We start from the raw sequence: 18,713 nt of genomic DNA on the forward strand, positions 1-18,713 counted from the left end.
TGAAGATTCTCTGAGAAAGCTAAATCTGGACTTTAAAAGGCAACTTTAGCTCTCCAACACATCAGTATTATTTTTTTTTGGGGGGAAGGGGGGTGTCATTGAAAAGGTTATTTTCACAGTGCTGAAGTTGTCTCTTGATTCTGGTAAGATACTTACCTGTACATTGGCCTCCGTTTGTTGGATCCCCGTAATAACCTGGCATGCATGTTTCACACTGTTTCCCTGTAGTTAGGTTTTTACACTGGTCACAGATATTGCCATTGATGCAGGTGCTGTGCCCATTACACTGGCAAGCTGGAATACAAAATTGAAAAAGGCATTACCTATGTGCTTCTGAAAATAAAATTATATCAAGTAAAAATAATGAAAAATTTAAACCATAAACAATTTCTGACAACAAAAAATACAGATTTCAGTTTCTGAATATTTTAATGTTACTTGCTGTCCAGGATACATATTTAGATAATTAACATAAAAGTAATTTGAAACAGTATTATGCCATCAATTCACAAATGATCAGAAATGTTAAATATAGGCCATAATGTACCAATGTGATCATCTAGCCTGACCCTCTATATAGAACAGGTTATAGCATTTCCCTAAAATAATCCCTAAAGAAAATCTTTTAGAAAATGTCTGATCTTGATTTTGAAATGGTCACTGATGGAGAGTCCACAAAAACCCTTGATAACTGTTCCAGTGGTGAACTGTTCTCTCTGATAAAAAATTACACCTTATTTCCAGTTCAAATTATATTACCTTCCTCTTCCAGCCATTGGATCATGTTATAGATTTCTCTGCAGAATGAAGAGACTATTATTACATATTTATAGACCATGTTCACACTGCAAGCACAACCCCCACAACGGCCTTGATCCCTCATAGTGCAGAGGGGCAGCAACTGGTGCCAGGCAGTGCAGAAAAAAATAACAAGTGCAGAGACAGAACCACGAACTCCCTGCAGTGGATATCTGTAACGGGTAGCTGCGCTCACAGCACTGATAGCAAAGAAAGACAGACATTTTTCAGGCTCTCATACAAACATGAGCCCACAGCCACAGGCTTGCAGCTCCCGTTTTGAAATTCACAGTGTTCCTGTTACCTAATTTGGGCACATCTGAGAGCTGTGGCCAGAGTGGAGCACTGAGGGGCACATACAGGACTCCTCTGGAGGCTAATAAATTCCATTTTAAGACAGGGCACTTCCACACCGGCCTTTAATCGAACTTTTGAATTCAAAGTTGATGCCATACCTGTCAGTTAATGACAATATTGTAATCTCAATATTAATGCTCCCTAAATCGAGCTAATGATATTTAAAGTGAAGATAGTCACATGGTAATATCAAGCTAACTGACTTAAATTCAAATTTACCTTGTAGCGTAGACACAGCCTTACATTGCAAGAAGTTAGGCCTTAACCTTCTTTTTGAGAAGCTGTTAACAAATTGAGCTCCTTCAAAGTATGGTTATATGGCAGGTATTCTAATTTCTAATTTCAATCATTTTCACAGCTCTTCTCTGAACAGGCTCTAATTTTTCAACTAGAACTAGAGATACCAGAACTGACATGGTATTCCAGCAGCAACTAGTACAGTGACTTGATGGCTTGAGGGACAGAGTTAGTGTTTTGTCTCATTGTTTGAATCCAGTCCTCAATCACCATTCAAAACTGTCCCTCTCCTAAGAACATAAAAACATAAGAACATAAGAATGGCCATACTGGGTCAGACCAAAGGTCCATCCAGCCCAGCATCCCATCTGCCGACGGTGGCCAATGCCAGGTGCCCCAGAGAAGGAGAACAGAAGACAATGATCAAGTGATTTATCTCCTGCCATCCATCTCCTGCCCTTGTTCTGAAGGCTAGGGCACCATACTTTATCCCTGGCTAATAGCCATTTATGGACCTAACCTGCAAAAATTTATCAAGCTCTTTTTTAAACCCTAATAGAGTCCTGGCCTTCACAGCCTCCTCGGGCAAGGAGTTCCACAGGTTGACTGTGCGCTGTGTGAAGAAAAATTTCCTTTTATTAGTTTTGAACCTACTACCCATCAATTTCATTTGGTGTCCCCTAGTTCTTGTATTACGGGAAAAGGTAAATATTTTTTCTATATTCACTTTCTCCACACCATTCATGATTTTATATACCTCTATCATATCGCCCCTCAATCGCCTCTTTTCCAAACTGAAAAGTCCCAGTCTCTCTAGCCTCTCCCCATATGGGACCCGTTCCAAGCCCCTAATCATCTTAGTCGCCCTTTTCTGAACCTTTTCTAATGCCAATATATCTTTTTTGAGCTGAGGAGACCACATCTGCATGCAGTACTCAAGATGTGGGCGTACCATAGTTTTATATAGGGGAAGTATGATATCTTTTGTCTTATCATCGATCCCTTTTTTAATAATTCCTAACATCCTATTTGCCTTACTAACTGCCGCTGCACACTGCGTGGATGTCTTCAGAGAACTATCCACTATAGCTCCAAGATCCCTTTCCTGATCTGTCGTAGCTAAATTTGACCCCATCATGTAGTGCGTGTAATTTGGGTTATTTTTTCCAACATGCATTACCTTACACTTACCCACATTAAATTTCATTTGCCATTTTGCTGCCCAATCACTCAGTTTGCTGAGATCTTTTTGTAGTTCTTCACAATCTGTTTTGGTTTTGACTGTCCTGAACAACTTGGTGTCATCTGCAAACTTTGCCACCTCACTGCTTACCTCATTTTCTAGATCATTGATGAACAAGTTGAACAGGATCGGTCCCAGGACTGACCCCTGGGGAACACCACTAGCTATCCTCCTCCATTGTGAAAATTTACCATTTATTCCCACCCTTTGTTTTCTGTCTTTTAACCAATTCCCGATCCATGAAAGGATCTTTCCTCCTATCCCATGACCACCTAATTTACATAAAAGCCTTTGGTGTGGGACCGTGTCAAAGGCTTTCTGGAAATCTAGGTATATTATGTCCACTGGGTGCCCCTTGTCCGCATGTTTATTAACCCCTTCAAAGAATTCTAATAGATTAGTTAGACACGACTTCCCTCTGCAGAAACCATGCTGACTTTTGCCCAACAATTCGTGCTCTTCTACGTGCCTTGCAATTTTATTCTTTACTAGTGTTTCTACTAATTTGCCTGGTACTGATGTTAAACTTATCGGTCTATAATTGCCAGGGTCTCCTCTACAGCCTTTTTTAAATATTGGCGTTATATTGGCCGTCTTCCAGTCATTTGGTACCAAAGTGGATTTAAAGGATAGGTTACAAACCACTGTTAATAACTCTGCAATTTCACATTTGAGTTCTTTCAGAACCCTTGGGTGAATGCCGTCTGGTCCTGGAGACTTGTTACTATTCAGCTTATCAATTAACTCCAAAACCTCCTCTAATGTCACTTCAATCTGAGTGAGTTCCTCAGATTTGTCACCTAAAAAGGCTGGCTCAGATTTAGGAACCTCTGTAACATCCTCAGCCGTGAAGACTGAAGCAAAGAAATCATTTAATCGCTCCGCAATGGCACTGTCTTCCTTGATCGCTCCTTTTATATCTTTATCGTCCAAGGGCCCCACTGCTTTTTTAGCGGGCTTCCTGCTTCTAATGTATTTAAAAAACATTTTACTATCGTTTTTTGAATTTTTGGCTAGCTGTTCCTCAAAATCTTTTTTGGCTTTTCTTACTACATTATGACAGTTAATTTGGGAGTGTTTATGTTCCTTTCTATTTTCCTCACTAGGATTTGAGTTCCACTTTTTAAAAGCTGCCCTTTTCTCTCTCACTGCCTTTTTAACATGGCTGTTTAGCCATGGTGGTTCTTTGTTAGGTCTCTTACTCTGTTTTTTTATTTGGGGTATACATTTAAGTTGGGCCTCTAGTATGGTGTCTTTAAACAGTTTCCATGCAGCTTCCAGGGATTTTAGTTTAATTACTCTACCTTTTAGTTTCTGTTTAACTAGCTTCCTCATTTTAGTGCAATTCCCCTTTTTGAAATTAAATGCCAGAGTGTTTGACCGCTGCGGTGTTCTTCCCAACACAGGAATATTAAAAGTTATTATATTGTGGTCACTATTTCCTAGCGGTCCAGTAACAGTTACCTCTTGGACCAGATCCTGCGTTCCAGTCAAGACTAGATCGAGAATTGACTCTCCCCTTGTGGGTTCCTGTACTAGCTGCTCCAAGAAGCAGTCATTTAAGGCATCAAGAAATTTAATCTCTGAATCCCGTCCTGAAGTGACATGCACCCAATCAATATGGGGATAATTGAAATCTCCTATTATTACTGTGTTTTTTATTTTGATAGCCTCTCTAATCTCCCTTAACATTTCAGCATCACTATCACTGTCCTGGTTAGGTGGTCGGTAACATATTCCTAATGCCATATTCATATTAGAGGAATGAATTGTTATCCATAATGATTCTGTGGAACATTTTGATTCCTTTAGGATTTTTGCTTCATTTGATTCTATATTATCCTTCACATATAGTACCACTCCGCCACCCGCACGACCTGTTCTGTCTTTCCGATATAATTTATATCCCGGTATGATGGTGTCCCACTGATTGTCCTCATTCCACCATGTTTCTGAGATGCCTATTATGTCAACTTCCTCCTTTGATATGAGGTACTCCAGTTCACCCATCTGTCATATGAGGTACTGCAGTTCACCCATCTGTTCACTCTCCTCTGTCATAAACTTTACCAGTCACTCATGAAGCTTTCAATATACCTAAATCAGTTGATCAACCAAGATTTAACTAAATCCCAGACGCTACTGCCATCCAAAGAGCAGTCAGTCTGCTTTGTTGGGGGCGAGGCTGGAGGACAATCAAACAAATAGCCGAATACAGGTAGAAAGGACAAACTTTAAAAACAAATTCGGGGCATCCTAGTTTCCTTGCAAAGATTTGTCCCTATCACTGAAGGTGAGGCACTGAAATGTCTAAGACACATTAGGACAACCTTGAGTCCAACCCGTTTCCTATACCTAGTGAAAATGAGAACAACTAAATGCATCAAAGACCATTATCATTAAAATTTAACCCCCAAAGTGTTCTCAAGAAACCAACAATAGACACTAATTATCTAGCAAACCACCAACCAATCTCTAACCTCCCTTTTCTTAGGCAAACTTACAAAAAAAGTGGTTGTGGCAATGCAACAAAAGCACCTAATGGATTCTAGTAACATACCTGATTCCTCACAATCAAGACTCAGCACACAGAGAAAGAGAGCTCTCTAGCAGAACTGAAAAATGACCTCCTTATGGTTTATGAGAGAAGTAAAACCTCAGTGCTCATGTTGCTCAGACAGTTAACAGTCTTTAGCACAAACAGTCCGTGAGTGTCGCTGACCTATGTGCAAGACTCAGACTAGAAGCTATCCAAAAAAAAAAAAAATTCAAGTCATATATTCCATACAGATCCCAAAGAATGTCAATGAGAAGCTGCTACTCTATCACAACAGCCCTCCTCAATGGACTACCAACAGCATCTAGCCTAAACTCCCTGCTTTCTAATACACGTAAGATCTCTGCAAGAAACTATGTGATGACATGCCTGACCCCGACACCAATATTCTGACAACACCTAGTCGTGCATCTCTTCTGTCCATATGTGAAGTACCATCACACAAATGACACAGGAACTGCAAGAGAAGGGTCTGGAAGAATAACTATCAACTCAGGAAGATGGAAGTAGGATGGGTATGAAGAGTAAGGGATTTTACCAAGATCCTAGTAGCACCCTGTCCAGAAAGCATCTATCCTTCAATTATAAAGTTAGCATGTAGGGAATTCTTCCCTTTCCTTCATAAAATGGCATCCATGGTGCAAGAAATGCTTCCATCTCCTTTGAATTATTGGTAGACCAACATTTCTTTCCAAACAGGACTTGCCAACCGAGATTTCAAACATTTATCAACTCAAAACACCTTTAGCTCCCTCTTTTTAGGGTCTATCAAAAACTACACTTGTGAAAGACCCTGCAGCCCCTCACTGGGGCTGGACCAGTCAAAAAGTTTTAAGTTTTGTGAGAATAGGACAATCTATTGGTTCAGGATGAATTCAGCTCTCCTGTGTCCACTACAGCAGTGGTTTTCAACTGTGCTGTGAGAACTGCCCAAGTGTGCCGTAAAATTTTGTCAATTTCCCCTCACTGCAGCTCTTTGAAGAACCACTGTGGGGGGTGGGGGGGCGGCAGGGGAACTGACAACCCATGCCAGCTGGGGCTCAAGCAATCAATTCAGCTGAAAAAAATGGGTGCACCGTGGAATTGTTTACCTACATCTGCATGGGGATGCTACATCGAAATAGTTTATTTCGATGTAGCGAAATCGAAATAAGGTATTTCGATGAATAGAGTCTACACGTCCTCCAGGGCTGGTGCCGTCGACGTCCAGTGTCGACGTTGGGCAGCACTACATCGAAGTAGGCGCTGCAGGGGAGCGTCTACATGCCAAAGTGGCCCACATCGAAATAAGGGTTCCAGGAACAGCTGCAGACAGGCTCACAGGGCGGACTAGCACTTCCGGGGCAACAGCTAGCCGCTCCCTTAAAGGGCCCTTCCCAGACACACTCAGCCTGCACAGCTCGTGGTCTGCAGAGCCACAGGCATGCACACCTCATCGAAGCAGTATGGACCCCCAGCAGCAGCAGCAGCAGCAGCCAGAGGTCCACACACCCGCCCCTGCAGGAGCAGTGCTTGCCCTGCTCAATGCTATGAAGGAGGCAGCTGACCACCTTTTATTTGCGGAAGAGGAGCTGCCCCCAGGGGAGGAGGAAGCAGCCCCAGACCTTGCTGCCCTCCGCCCCCCCTTCCCCCCCGCCGCACACGCCGCCGGCTGTGGAGCTACCCCACGAGCATCAACTGGTGGGAGCGGCTGGTGCTCGGCAAGTGGGACAATGACCGCTGGGGTAGTCCTTGGTTTAGAAGGTCCACAGACAGTCTTAATAGCAGTAAATCACTAGGACTGTCTACGGACCGTCTAAACCAGGGACTACCCCTTGCTCTCATCAAACTGATTGGGCAACAAAATGGCAAATGAAACGTAATGTGGATAAGTGTAAGGTAATGCCCATTGGGAAAAAATAACCTCAACTGTACTTACAATATGGTGGGGGTTAATTTAGCTATAACTAATCAGGAAAGAGATCTTGGAGTTATCGTGGATAGTTCCTTGAAAACATCCATGCAGTGTGCAGAGGCTGTCAAAAAGGCAAATAAGATGTTAGGTATTATTAAAAAAGGGACAGAAAATAAGACAAGGCGTATCTTACTGCCCCTATATAAATCTATGGTACACCCACATCTTGAATACTGTGTACAGATGTGGTCTCCTCATCTAAAAAAATATATCCTGGCACTGGAAAAGGTTCAGAAAAGGGCAACTAAAATGATTAGGGGCTTGAAACAGGTCCTGTATGAGGAGAGGCTAAATAGATTGGGACTTTTCAGTTTAGAAAAGAGGAGACGGGGGTGGGGACATGATAGAGGTATATAAAATTATGACAGGTGTGGAGAGGGTGAAGAAGGAGAAGTTATTTACTTGTGCCCATAGTACAAGAACTAGAGGACACCAAATGAAATTAATGGGTAGCAGGTTTAAAACTAATAGAAGAAAGTTCTTCTTCATTCAGCGCATAGTTAACCTGTGGAACTCCTTGCGAGCGGAGACTGTGAAGGCTAGGATGATAACAGGACTTAAGAAGGAGCTAGATAAATTCATGGAGGTTAGGTCCATAAAAGGCTATTAGCCAAGAGTAGGAATGGTGTTCCTGGCCTCTGATTGTCAGAGGCTGAAGATGGATGGCAGGAGACAAATTGCTTGATCATTGTCTTCAGTCCACCCCCGCAGGGCACCTGAGGCTGGCCCTGGCTGCTGTCGGCAGACAGGCTATTGGGCTGGATGGACCTTTGGTCTGACCCAGTATGGCCATTCTTATGTTCTTATGGCTCCAGAATTTCCGCATGAGCCGGCAGACATTCCTGGAGCTCTGCCAGAGGCTGACCCCTGCCTTATGGCACCAGGACACCTCCATACGACGTGCCCTCACGGTCGAGAAACGGGTCAGCATCGCTGTCTGGAAGCTGGCCACTCCAGACAGCTACCGATCCGTAGGGCAGCAATTTGGCGTGGGCAAGGCCACAGTCATGGCTGTCCTCATGGAGGTAAGAGGACCCGGGTGGGGGGGGAGCCCTGGGATGGGGGAGCCCTGGGAGGGAGGGCCAGACACACCCTGCACACCCCTCACTGGTGCTCTCTCATGTCCTTCCCCTGCAGGTTGTCCGCGCAATCAACGCCCTGCTCCTCCACAGGCTCGTGCGGCTTGGGGACCTGGATGCTGCCATTGCAGGGTTTGCCAGCCTGGGCTTCCCAAATTGCTTTGGGGCTCTGGATGGGACCCATATCCCCATCCGTGCCCCGAAGCACAGCGGAGGATGCTTCCTCAACAGGAAGGGCTACCCTTCAGTGGTACTCCAGGCCTTGGTGCACAGCCAGGGACGCTTCCTCGACATTTATGTTGGCTGGCTTGGCAGCACCCACGATGCCCGGGTATTCAGAAATTTGGGCCTGTGCCGCCAGCTGGAAGCGGGGACCTACGTCCCCCAGTGGGAGATCCCTGTGGGGGACACCACCATGCCCCTCTGCATCGTCGCAGACGCGGTGTACCACCTCCGGCCCTGGCTCATGCACCCTTACACAGGCCATCTCACAGCCAGCCAGGAGCGCTTCAACACGTGTCTGAACCATGCGCACAAGGTGGTCAAGCGCACTTTTGGCCGCTTCAAAGGGCTCTGGAGGTGTCTCCTCACCCGCCTTGAGGCAGGCCCCACCAACATCCCCCAGACTGTGGGCGTGTGCAGCGCACTCCACAACCTGGTGGAGAGCAAGGGAGAGGCATTCTTCCAGGGCTGGGCTGTGGAGGCTGGCAGGGCCGACATGCAGCCACCCGCTGCCCCCAATCGCCAGGTGGACCCCAAGGGGATCTGGGTCCGGGAGGCCCTGCAGGCCCATTTCGACCAGGCTGCGGGGTGAACGCTGGCAGGCCCCCCACTGCACCCCCCATCCTCCACAACACTCCCTGCCCCCACGCCCACACCACAGAGCACCCAAGAGCACACCCCCCAACTTTTCTTGCAAACAAATGGACCTGTTTTTGAAAGAAACAGTGAAATGTCTTATTAATACATATATATATATGTATATATGTATATATATAACAAAAGGGGGGAACTATTTATATGGGGGAGCAGGTACCAAAACAAAACGGGGGTCCAACACAACCTATATACAAATAATGAGAGATATATACAAAGGGGGGGGGCATGTCCTCGGCCCCGCACCCCCTACTGTCCGGTGCCCAGGGTTGGAGGGCGCGACCCTCGCCTCAGCCGGAGCCCTGGCCGAGGCTGGGTGGGGGCCGGGCAAACTGGCAGATACGGCCAGCGGGTGTCTGCAGGCCCCGGGTCCCCCTCAGCTGCAGACCCCAGGGTGGCGGACAGCGGTGGGACGGCGGTTGGAGCAGTGGGAGGAGCAGCGGGCGGTGCGGCATGGGGGGGCCAGGTATTCCGCTATGCGCTCGAATGTGCGCATGAAGGCTCCCCATGCCTCCTGGCACCAGGCCAGCGCTCACTCTTGGATCTCCAGCCGCCGCTCCTCCATCTGCAAGAGCCGCTCCGACACCTCCAGCTGACACCGGAGGGTCGCGAGCAGCTGGGGGTCCGTGGCCGTCCTCTGCTGGTGGCTCCGCCATCGGCCCCGTCCTGGGGCTGGTCGGCGCTCCGCCGAGGGGCTGGCCTGCTGGGATGGCCCCGGTGGGCTCTCTGGGACCACGGACACCTCGCCGGTGCTCTCTGGGCCCTCCAATGGTGCAGCTGCGGAACACGGGGGAAGAAGAGTGGAGACAGCCGTTAGTGTGGGCCCCAACCCATGGCCTTTGTCCCCCTACCCCTCTGCTGCTGGTTCAACATCCCCGTCCCTGGGAGATGCTGATGATGATGATGGGTGTTGCCCCCCCCTCCCCCCCAGGGACCCTAGGTTCCACTCCCCCCATCCCCAGGGATGGGGCATGATGCTGTCCTGCTGGGGGGCAGGGGCTGATGCACTCTTCTGAGGGACATGCCACTGCTGTCCTTGGGGCCATGGTCATCTGGGCATGTGCAGGGCCCTGGTCATGTCTCTTGTCCCCGCCCCTTAACCCCGGGGATGTGCACTGGGGGGGTACATACCTGACGGTCCGCTCCCACGGTCGGGGGACACCCTCTGGGCGGATGCCCTGCTGGAGCTCTGGGATGGGATGGCGATCCGCAGCCCCCTGTCGCTGGAGGAGGATTCCCCCTCCTCCTCCTCCAGCATCCCAGGGGTGGGCTCCTTGGGGGGCCCCTGGGGTGCAGGGCTTGCCTCTGGGGCAGACTCCGTCTCCAGGGCCTGCTGGGGCTCGTTGGCTGAGGTGTCAAGAGTGGCCGGGGGGAGGAGGTGTACCAGGGGCCCAGGATGGACCTGAGCTCCCTGTAAAAGGGGCAAGTGGCGGGCACAGCCCCAGATTGGCTCAGGCCCAGGCGTAACCCTGCCACAGCTCCTTAACCTTACTCCTCACATGGTCAGGAGTGCAGGCAGGGTGACCCTGGGCAGCCAGGCCCTCGGCCAGCTGAGCGAACGCATCCGCGTTCCGCCTCTTGCTCCCCATTACCTGGAGCACCTCCTCCTCGTCCCAGAGCCCCAGCAGGTCCCGGATCTCCGCCTCCTTCCAGGAGGGGCCCCGCTGCCTCTTCCCAGGCTGGCTGGCTGGCTGGGAGCCCTGGCTCCCCTTGGGGGGGGTGCCCTGGGGGCACTTGGGGGGCTGGCGAGTGGCCATCGCTGCAGAGGTGGTGAAACGAGGCTGCAGAGAGGCGTGCAGGCTGGCCGCGTGGCAGTGCTGTCGCCTGCACGCACTCTCAGCTTACTGCACAGGAACGCAGAGGGCAGGGAGCTTTGAGGGGCTGCTGCATGCGGCGACCAAAGAGCTCAGGGGCTGGAGAGAGTGTCTCTCAACCCCTCAGCTGATGGCTGCCATGGCGGACCCCGCTCTTTCGATGTTGCGGGACGCAGATCGGCTACACGTGCCCTAGTTCAACGTTCAACGTCGAAGTAGGGCGCTATTCCCATCTCCTGATGGGGATAGCAACTTTGACATCTCGCCGCCTTACATTGATTTCAACTTCTAAATAGCACTTGCCACGTGTAGACATGGCGGGCGCTATTTTGAAGTTATCACGGCTACTTCGAAGTAGCCGGCACGTGTAGACACGGCTTTTGTCTCATTGAAGTGTGCCGTGTTACTGAAAAGGCTGAGAACCATTGCACTTCTGATCTCCTCTATGACCTTGAATAAGTCCAAATTTCCACCTCTCACTTTGTCCATCTGGAAGATGAGAATAACAATACTTGTCTGGCTCAAATGCTGTTGTAAGGATAAGTCTATAAATACGACAGATGCAATACGGAAGTGGAGGCCATTCAGGCAGAAATATTCAGCAAATGCACTGGTCCCTGTTCACTTCTAGATAAAATTCAAAAGCCTAATTTTCAAGGACCTGTTAAAGCAATTGGCTCTCCATAGGTGACACACCAGGACGGCAACTTTTTCAAGGGTTACAGAAACCAAAAAATATTAGGGTAAACTGTTGTAGCCTCAGAAGCACAACAATTTCACCTACGGAGCACCTGACTCTGGAGTACTCTACTGAAAGAGACAACAATGAGCTCCTTATCAGGCTTTCAAAATCAAGCATAAAAAATACCCATTTTGTATCAGCCTACCCCCAACAACGGGAACTCAGTTAAAAAATATAGGAAATAGGAGGGGAAATGAGGGGAAATGAATGAATTAAAGCCGCATAGCTACACTAGTTTGACCAGAGCAAAGTCCAATTAAAATCCATTTAAAAACTCCTCCTGTTTTTTTTTATTTGGGATCAGCATCTAGATGCTCATAAAAACCTTAAATAGAATAATTACATAGTGTCTCATTTTAGAGTTAACAGGTTTGCAGAGCAAGCTTTAAGCATTTTACTGTGCAACAAACACTACCACTCTTGGCTGTGAAACTATGAAACCTCTTGAGTTTACAATTGCCTCCTGCTTCAGCAGCTGTGCCTGTAAATCCTTGTAACTAAATATCTGCGCAGTTAACTTACTCAGAATGCATGCGAACTGCATCTATTTTTATGTGCTAGCTAACAGGCTTCTACTCAGTCAGTCTCACGTTTTCAAAATATTTTCAAAACGTATTTGTTTGCATTTTAAAAGGTACAATTTATTCATTTGGACCTAATTACATATGCAACTAGAAATTCTGAAGTTCTGTTGTTTCTTAGGTATTTTCCACTTCTCAAAATGGTCCTTTTTTCCAATGGAGAAAAGTTGTATATTTTTCACTCTTCAGAAAATCCACAATTGATTAACCAAATTTTCCTCATTTTTTTTCTAAAAATAAGCACCTTCAGGTAGAATTTCAGCACAGAAGTTCCTAAGCATCTAAAAAACAGGAAACCTGAACAAAATCTAATTATACAACATTTATTACAGACAATGCACCTAGCATAGGTCATTAGTTGGCTGCTTAGAGCTAGTATATCATGATACATTAGCATTAAGAGTATATTAATATTTTCCTTCGATTAACTGTAGATTGGCTAGTGGAGGATGGAAGAAACTGTCCTGAATCACAGGACAGGACTCCAGAAGAAAGGTTATTAAGACTCCTGACGTAAGGAGAAACAAAATTTGGAACTGAGAGGCAAAAGTGTCTGTATTTTGAGAAGACATGATAGATCACCACCACCACCCCAAATGCCATCACCACTCCACCCGCGTGGGGCAACTGTATTTTACGTATTACTGCCTTTGATCACATTAATCCAAGAACCCTGATATAAGTAAGGAACAGATGTGGGACCATTCCTTCTTCCTTCTCCCCCTTCTTCACAGGGGGAAAGAGTCTTCCAGAATAAAAGCCCTGATAAATACCTATCACTATAATATAACCTAATAATATTTCTATGACAGCGGAACATCAGAGCCATCAGCAAAACTGCACTGTACTTGTAAGAAGATGCAGTGATCAGAGTCATTCAGAAGGATCCTCTTCGGGGCAGGCACTAACAACATCAGAAAATGATGAAGGACTAATGGGGGCCAAGTACGGTCTTCTAGCCAAAATCTCTGTTTGCTATAACTGCCATCTGCTATATCTCCAGGTGAAACACAGAGGCTACGTCTACACGTGCACGCTACATCGAAATAGCTTATTTCGATGTAGCGACATCGAAATAGTCTATTTCGATGAATAACGTCTACACGTCCTCCAGGGCCGGCAACGTCGACATTCAACTTCGACGTTGGGCAGCACCACGTCGAAATAGGCGCTGCGAGGGAACGTCTACATGCCAAAGTAGCACACATCGAAATAAGGGTGCCAGGAACAGCTGCAGACAGGGTCACAGGGTGGACTCAACAGCAAGCCGCTCCCTTAAAGGGCCCCTCCCAGACACAGTTGCACTAAACAACACAAGATCCACAGAGCCGACAACTGGTTGCAGACCCTGTGCATGCAGCATGGATCCCCAGCTGCAGCAGCAGCAGCCAGAAGCCCTGGGCTAAGAGCTACTGCACACGGTGACCATACAGCCCTGCAGGGGCTGGAAAGAGAGCGTCTCTCAACCCCTCAGCTGATGGCCGCCATGGCGGACCCCGCTATTTCGATGTTGCGGGACGCGGATCGTCTACACGTGCCCTACTTCGACGTTCAACTTCGAAGTAGGGCACTATTCCCATCCCCTCATGGGGTTAGCGACTTCGACGTCTCGCCGCCTAACGTCGATTTCAACTTTGAAATAGCGCCCAACACGTGTAGCCATGACGGGCGCTATTTAAAAGTTGGCGCCACTACTTCGAAGTAGCGTGCACGTGTAGACATGGCCAGAGAGATCAACAACTTCCCCCAGATATTCAGGATGAACCTGGCCATAGAAAGATCACACAAGTAAAAAAGCAGCACCATTTTTAGCAAATCTGATCTAGTCATCAACACAACATTTATGACTGATAAAAGTTACATTAAAATCCTGACCATAGACACGGTGACATTTCTGTTACATCTGTATACAAACCATGCGTAAACCATTGAAATTACTAGCTAGGGTGACCACCCATCCCGTTTTGGCTGAGAAAGTCCTATATTTAAGGCCACTGTGGCAAGGGTTTTGTTTTGTTTTGTTTTTTTTAAAAGCCAATTGTTCTGACTTTTCAGCTCCAGCACTCCCCTGGCTGGGTGGTCAGTGCAGTTACGGCACTCTCCTGTCCGGCTGGCAGGAGAATGCCGGGGAAGCTGCGGCCAGCAGCGGTGCTGTCAGGACAGGCTCAGAGGCAGATACATGAAGCCAGTTGGCGTGTGGGGCGGGGGGCGGTATTTGTCACCCCTTCCCATGTGCACCCTAAAGCTGCATTTCTCATTGCTGGGAGGAAGTGGGGAGGGTAGAGTCTGCCAGCCCTTTCAGGCTGTGGGGCTGCAGCTCTGATCCCTGGCATCCCTTTTCCCACCATTGAAGCTGAACCCCATTGACTGGAGGGGGCTGAGGACAGGAACTGAGGGCTGAAGCCCCGCTCCCCAGTGTGCTCATCCCCACAGGCTGATGACCTCCTCCCCAATGCACCATTCTCCCCCCGGTTGGAGCCCCAAATCCCAGCATGCTCCTCCCCTAGGCTGAAGCCCTGATCCCTGATGTCCCCCCCTCCCTCCTGCCAATGAAGCCAGGAGCTGCATGACTGAACGTGTGAGCCCTGGCGACCTCTGTGTGCCCCCACCCCACACACACAAAAAAAAACCAAGTAAAAGTGGAAGACAGTCCCAAAGACCCCTCTCACCCTGCCTTTGGCCAGCTCCCTGGCCCCTTTTTCACACAGTCAGTGAGAGCTGCAGGGGTGGCGGACCCGGCTCTATAGCTGGAAAAGCCCTCAGAGATAAGGGGCTTCAGGGGAGCCCTCCCAGCCTACAGACTCTAGTTACCCAGAGTGGGGAGGGATAGCTCAGTGGTTTGAGCATTGGCCTGCTAAACTCAGGGTTGTGCGTTCAATCCTTGAGGGCCATTTAGGGCTCTGGGGCAAATAGATTTAAAAAAAAATTGTCAGGGATAGTGCTTGGTCCTGCCAAGAAGGCAGGGGACTGGACCTGATGACCTCCCAAGGTCACTTCCAGCTCTACGAGATGTGTATCTCCATATATTAGTCCCTGCCCCCAAGTTATCCCCCAGCTATGCCCTGCCCCTCACACAATCTCTAGCTATGCCTGCCTGCCCACAGACCCTGCCTGAACCCTGAGCTACCCCCTTGCCTGCATACAGCCCCTACTTTTCCCCTTCCTGAAACCTAAGCTACCCCCTTGCAGCATATAGCCCCAACCTATCTCCTGCATTCATCCTGAGCTAGCTGCCTATACACACCCAGCCCCAAGCTACCCTTCCCTGAACCCTGAGCTGCCTGCACACATCCCCTAGCTAGCTGCTGCCTGCACACAGCCCCAGCCACTCCTCTTTCCATGCCCTGAGCTACTTCCCTCTGCACCCTGAGCTGTTTTCAAATGTTTTGAGCTGAGCCCAGCCGCAACACAGTCAAGCCAGGCTGGGTGACTACTGGCGTCAATGGGCTGGAGGTGGTGCTGCCTCCCTGGTTCTGCCATATGGAGCTGGCTTGAGCCTGCTGGGCCCTGCCCCAAAACAGAAGTCTTACTACACCTATACCTGAGACTCCCCTCAGTCTAGACATGCATAGCCTCCCTCCCCAGCCGGGCCCTGGAGCTTTTAAAGCATGTTGGGAGCAGGGCCTGTTACAGGTCCAGACATGCACTGACCACTACCAGGTTTTGAGGGCCCTCATCATAACACAAATAATAAAAGAGATGATACATGAAAACAAAATGTTTCCAAAAAAGAGTGAGACAGAATTGGAATACGTCTTTTTATTTAACAAATGCTTTTCTAGCCTATCAAATGCCAAAAAATTAATAAATGTCTAAATCTGAGGCCCCCTTTGAGCTTAAGGTCAAGGTCAAATGCCATTTCATGCCTTCTCCCCTCTCGGCCACGTGTCCCATATTCATCACAGGAAAATATGGTCACCCTAGTGTTAAACAGTAACAAAGAGGAAGCCGTGCTAGTCTATACACTATCAAAACAAAAAGCAGTCAAGTAGCACTTTAAAGACTAGCAAAATGGTTTATTAGGTGAGCTTTCGTGGGACAGACCCACTTTTTCAGACCATAGCCAGACCAGAACAGACTCAATATTTAAGGCACAGAAAACCAAAAACAGTAAGCAAGGAGGGCAAATCAGAAAAAGATAATCAAGGTGAGCAAATCAGAGAGTAGAGTGGTGGGCGGTAAGGTCAAGAATTAGATTGAGCCAAGTATGCAGACAAGCCCCTATAGTGACTCAGAAAGTTCCCATCACGATTTAAACCATGTGTTAATGTGCCAAATTTGAATACAAAAGCCAGCTCAGATGTTTTTCTTTCCGAAATGGTGCGATAATTCCTTTTCAGTAACACACATACTTTTAGGTCATTCACAGAATGCCCCATTCCATTAAAATGTTGACTAAGTGGTTTGTGGATCTGGAGTGTTTTGATGTCTGTTTTGTGCCCATTGACCCTTTGTCTAAGGGAGTTAGAAGTCTGTCCAATATACAAAGCATCTGGGCATTGTTGGCACATGATGGCATATATGATGTTAGTAGAGGAGCATGAGAAAGTGCCCGTGATTCTGTGAGTAACCTGGTTAGGTCCAGTGACGGTATTTCCAGAGAAGATATGTGGACAAAGCTGGCAGTGGGCTTTGTTGCAAGGAGAGGTTCCAGGACTGGTATTCCTGGGGTATAGACTGTGGGGGCCGCCCAGATCCAGACAGACATCATCTTTCTCTCCAAATGCAAGAAAATTGACATTGTACCCAAGGGACTGACAGTGAAAAACCCATTACAATCAACATACTACACTGACTATAGTGAACATCTATGCAACATGCTCTCTAAGAAACTGAGGAACCACTTGATCAAAATCCTTTACAATAAACAAAAGATGATCAAAAATGAACTCTCTGAACTTGAAATTATCATCAACGCACAGCCATCCACGCAAGATCCCACAGTACGAGGCTTTACCAGTGCCAGACAAGATATTTATAAAACACACTTCCTCTCTCTACAAAAAAAAAAAGAGAATAAATTTTCTTCATTACTTCATTCCTCAGGATACTTCAACCACAATAACAGTAGCTCGACCAACAACATTGTTAAGCTTTCAAACGACCAACTCAGCCCAGCAGAGGAGTCTCTCTTATCCCGGGGTCTTTCCTTCTGCCCTACCTCCTCCACGAACTTAATACAATTCTGTGGTGACCTTGAAGCCTTCTTTCGCTGCCTCCATCTAAAGGAATTTTTCCAGCACACCTATGAACAACAGCCTGACTCTCTCGACCCCCACTTCCAACAACAAAAGAAGAACAACTCTATGTGGACTCCCCCTGAGGGTCATAGTGAAAGTCTGGACTTCTACGTACAGTGCTTCCGCAACCGTGCTCAAACTGACATTATACACAAACAATGCCAAATGAGACATAATCTGAACTATGCTGAACACCATGCTGTCCAGAGTCTCAAAAATAACCCAGACATCATAATCAAACCAGCTGACAAAGGGGGTGCTGTTGTCATCCTGAATAGGTCAGACTATGAACAGGAGGCATCCAGACAACTCTCCAACACCACATCTTACAGACCTCTCTCCGCTCATCCCACTTTGGAATTCCAAAGGAAATTACAACTACTGAAGGAACTCCCTGCTGCTACTCGGGACCTCATTAACTCAGACACACCATCTGAGCCGCAGCCTGGATTATTCTATTTACTTCCCAAAATCCAAAAACCTGGAAACCCTGGACGTCCTATCATTTCAGGTATTGGCACCCTTACCACCAGACTATCCAGTAACGTGGACTCCTTCCTCAAACCCTATGCCACCAAAGCTTCCGGCTATATCCGAGATACCACCGACTTCCTGAGGAAATTACAAAACATCAGAAAAGTTCCTGATAACGCCATCCTTGCCACAATGGATGTAGAGGCTCTGTACACTAATATTCCACATAAAGACGGATTACAAGCAATCAGGAATACCATCCCTGATGCCACCACAGCCAATCTGGTGTCTGACCTCTGTAATTTTGTTCTCACACACAATTATTTCCGTTTTGGGGACAATTTATACCTCCAGATTAGTGGAACTGCTATGGGCACCTACATGGCCTCACAATATGCTAATATATTTATGGCTGACCTAGAACAACGATTCCTCAGCTCTCGTCCCCTACTACCACTCCTCTACTTAAGACACATTGATGACATCTTTATGATTTGGACCCATGGTACAGAGGCTCTAGAGAAATTCCACAGAGACTTTAACAATCAACACCCCACCATCAACTTACGCCTCGATTACAACATGCAAGAGATACATTTCCTGGACACTACAGTACTAATCAAGGATGGCCTGATCAGTACCACACTATACCAAAAACCTACTGATCGCTATACTTATCTACACCCTTATAGTTTCTTTCCTGCACACGTGACTAGATCCTTTGTTTACAGTCAAGCTCTTAGGTATAATCGCATTTGCTC

The 18,713-nt window shown here is 47.5% G+C and overlaps 1 protein-coding gene across 4 annotated transcripts in view; it reads right to left on the minus strand.

Annotated features, from left to right (window-relative positions):
* ATRNL1 (attractin like 1) overlaps positions 1 to 18,713 on the minus strand; it is a 1,060,182-nt gene that overhangs the window by 761,679 nt on the left and 279,790 nt on the right. For all 4 annotated transcript variants that reach the window (XM_074999076.1, XM_074999077.1, XM_074999078.1 and 1 more), the window contains exon 20: positions 157 to 294. In XM_074999076.1, coding sequence (XP_074855177.1) covers positions 157 to 294 — 138 coding nt within the window. The remainder of the gene's footprint in view (positions 1 to 156; positions 295 to 18,713) is intronic.

Source organism: Carettochelys insculpta, chromosome 7 (assembly GCF_033958435.1).
Source record: "Carettochelys insculpta isolate YL-2023 chromosome 7, ASM3395843v1, whole genome shotgun sequence".
NCBI classification, from domain to species: domain Eukaryota; kingdom Metazoa; phylum Chordata; order Testudines; family Carettochelyidae; genus Carettochelys; species Carettochelys insculpta.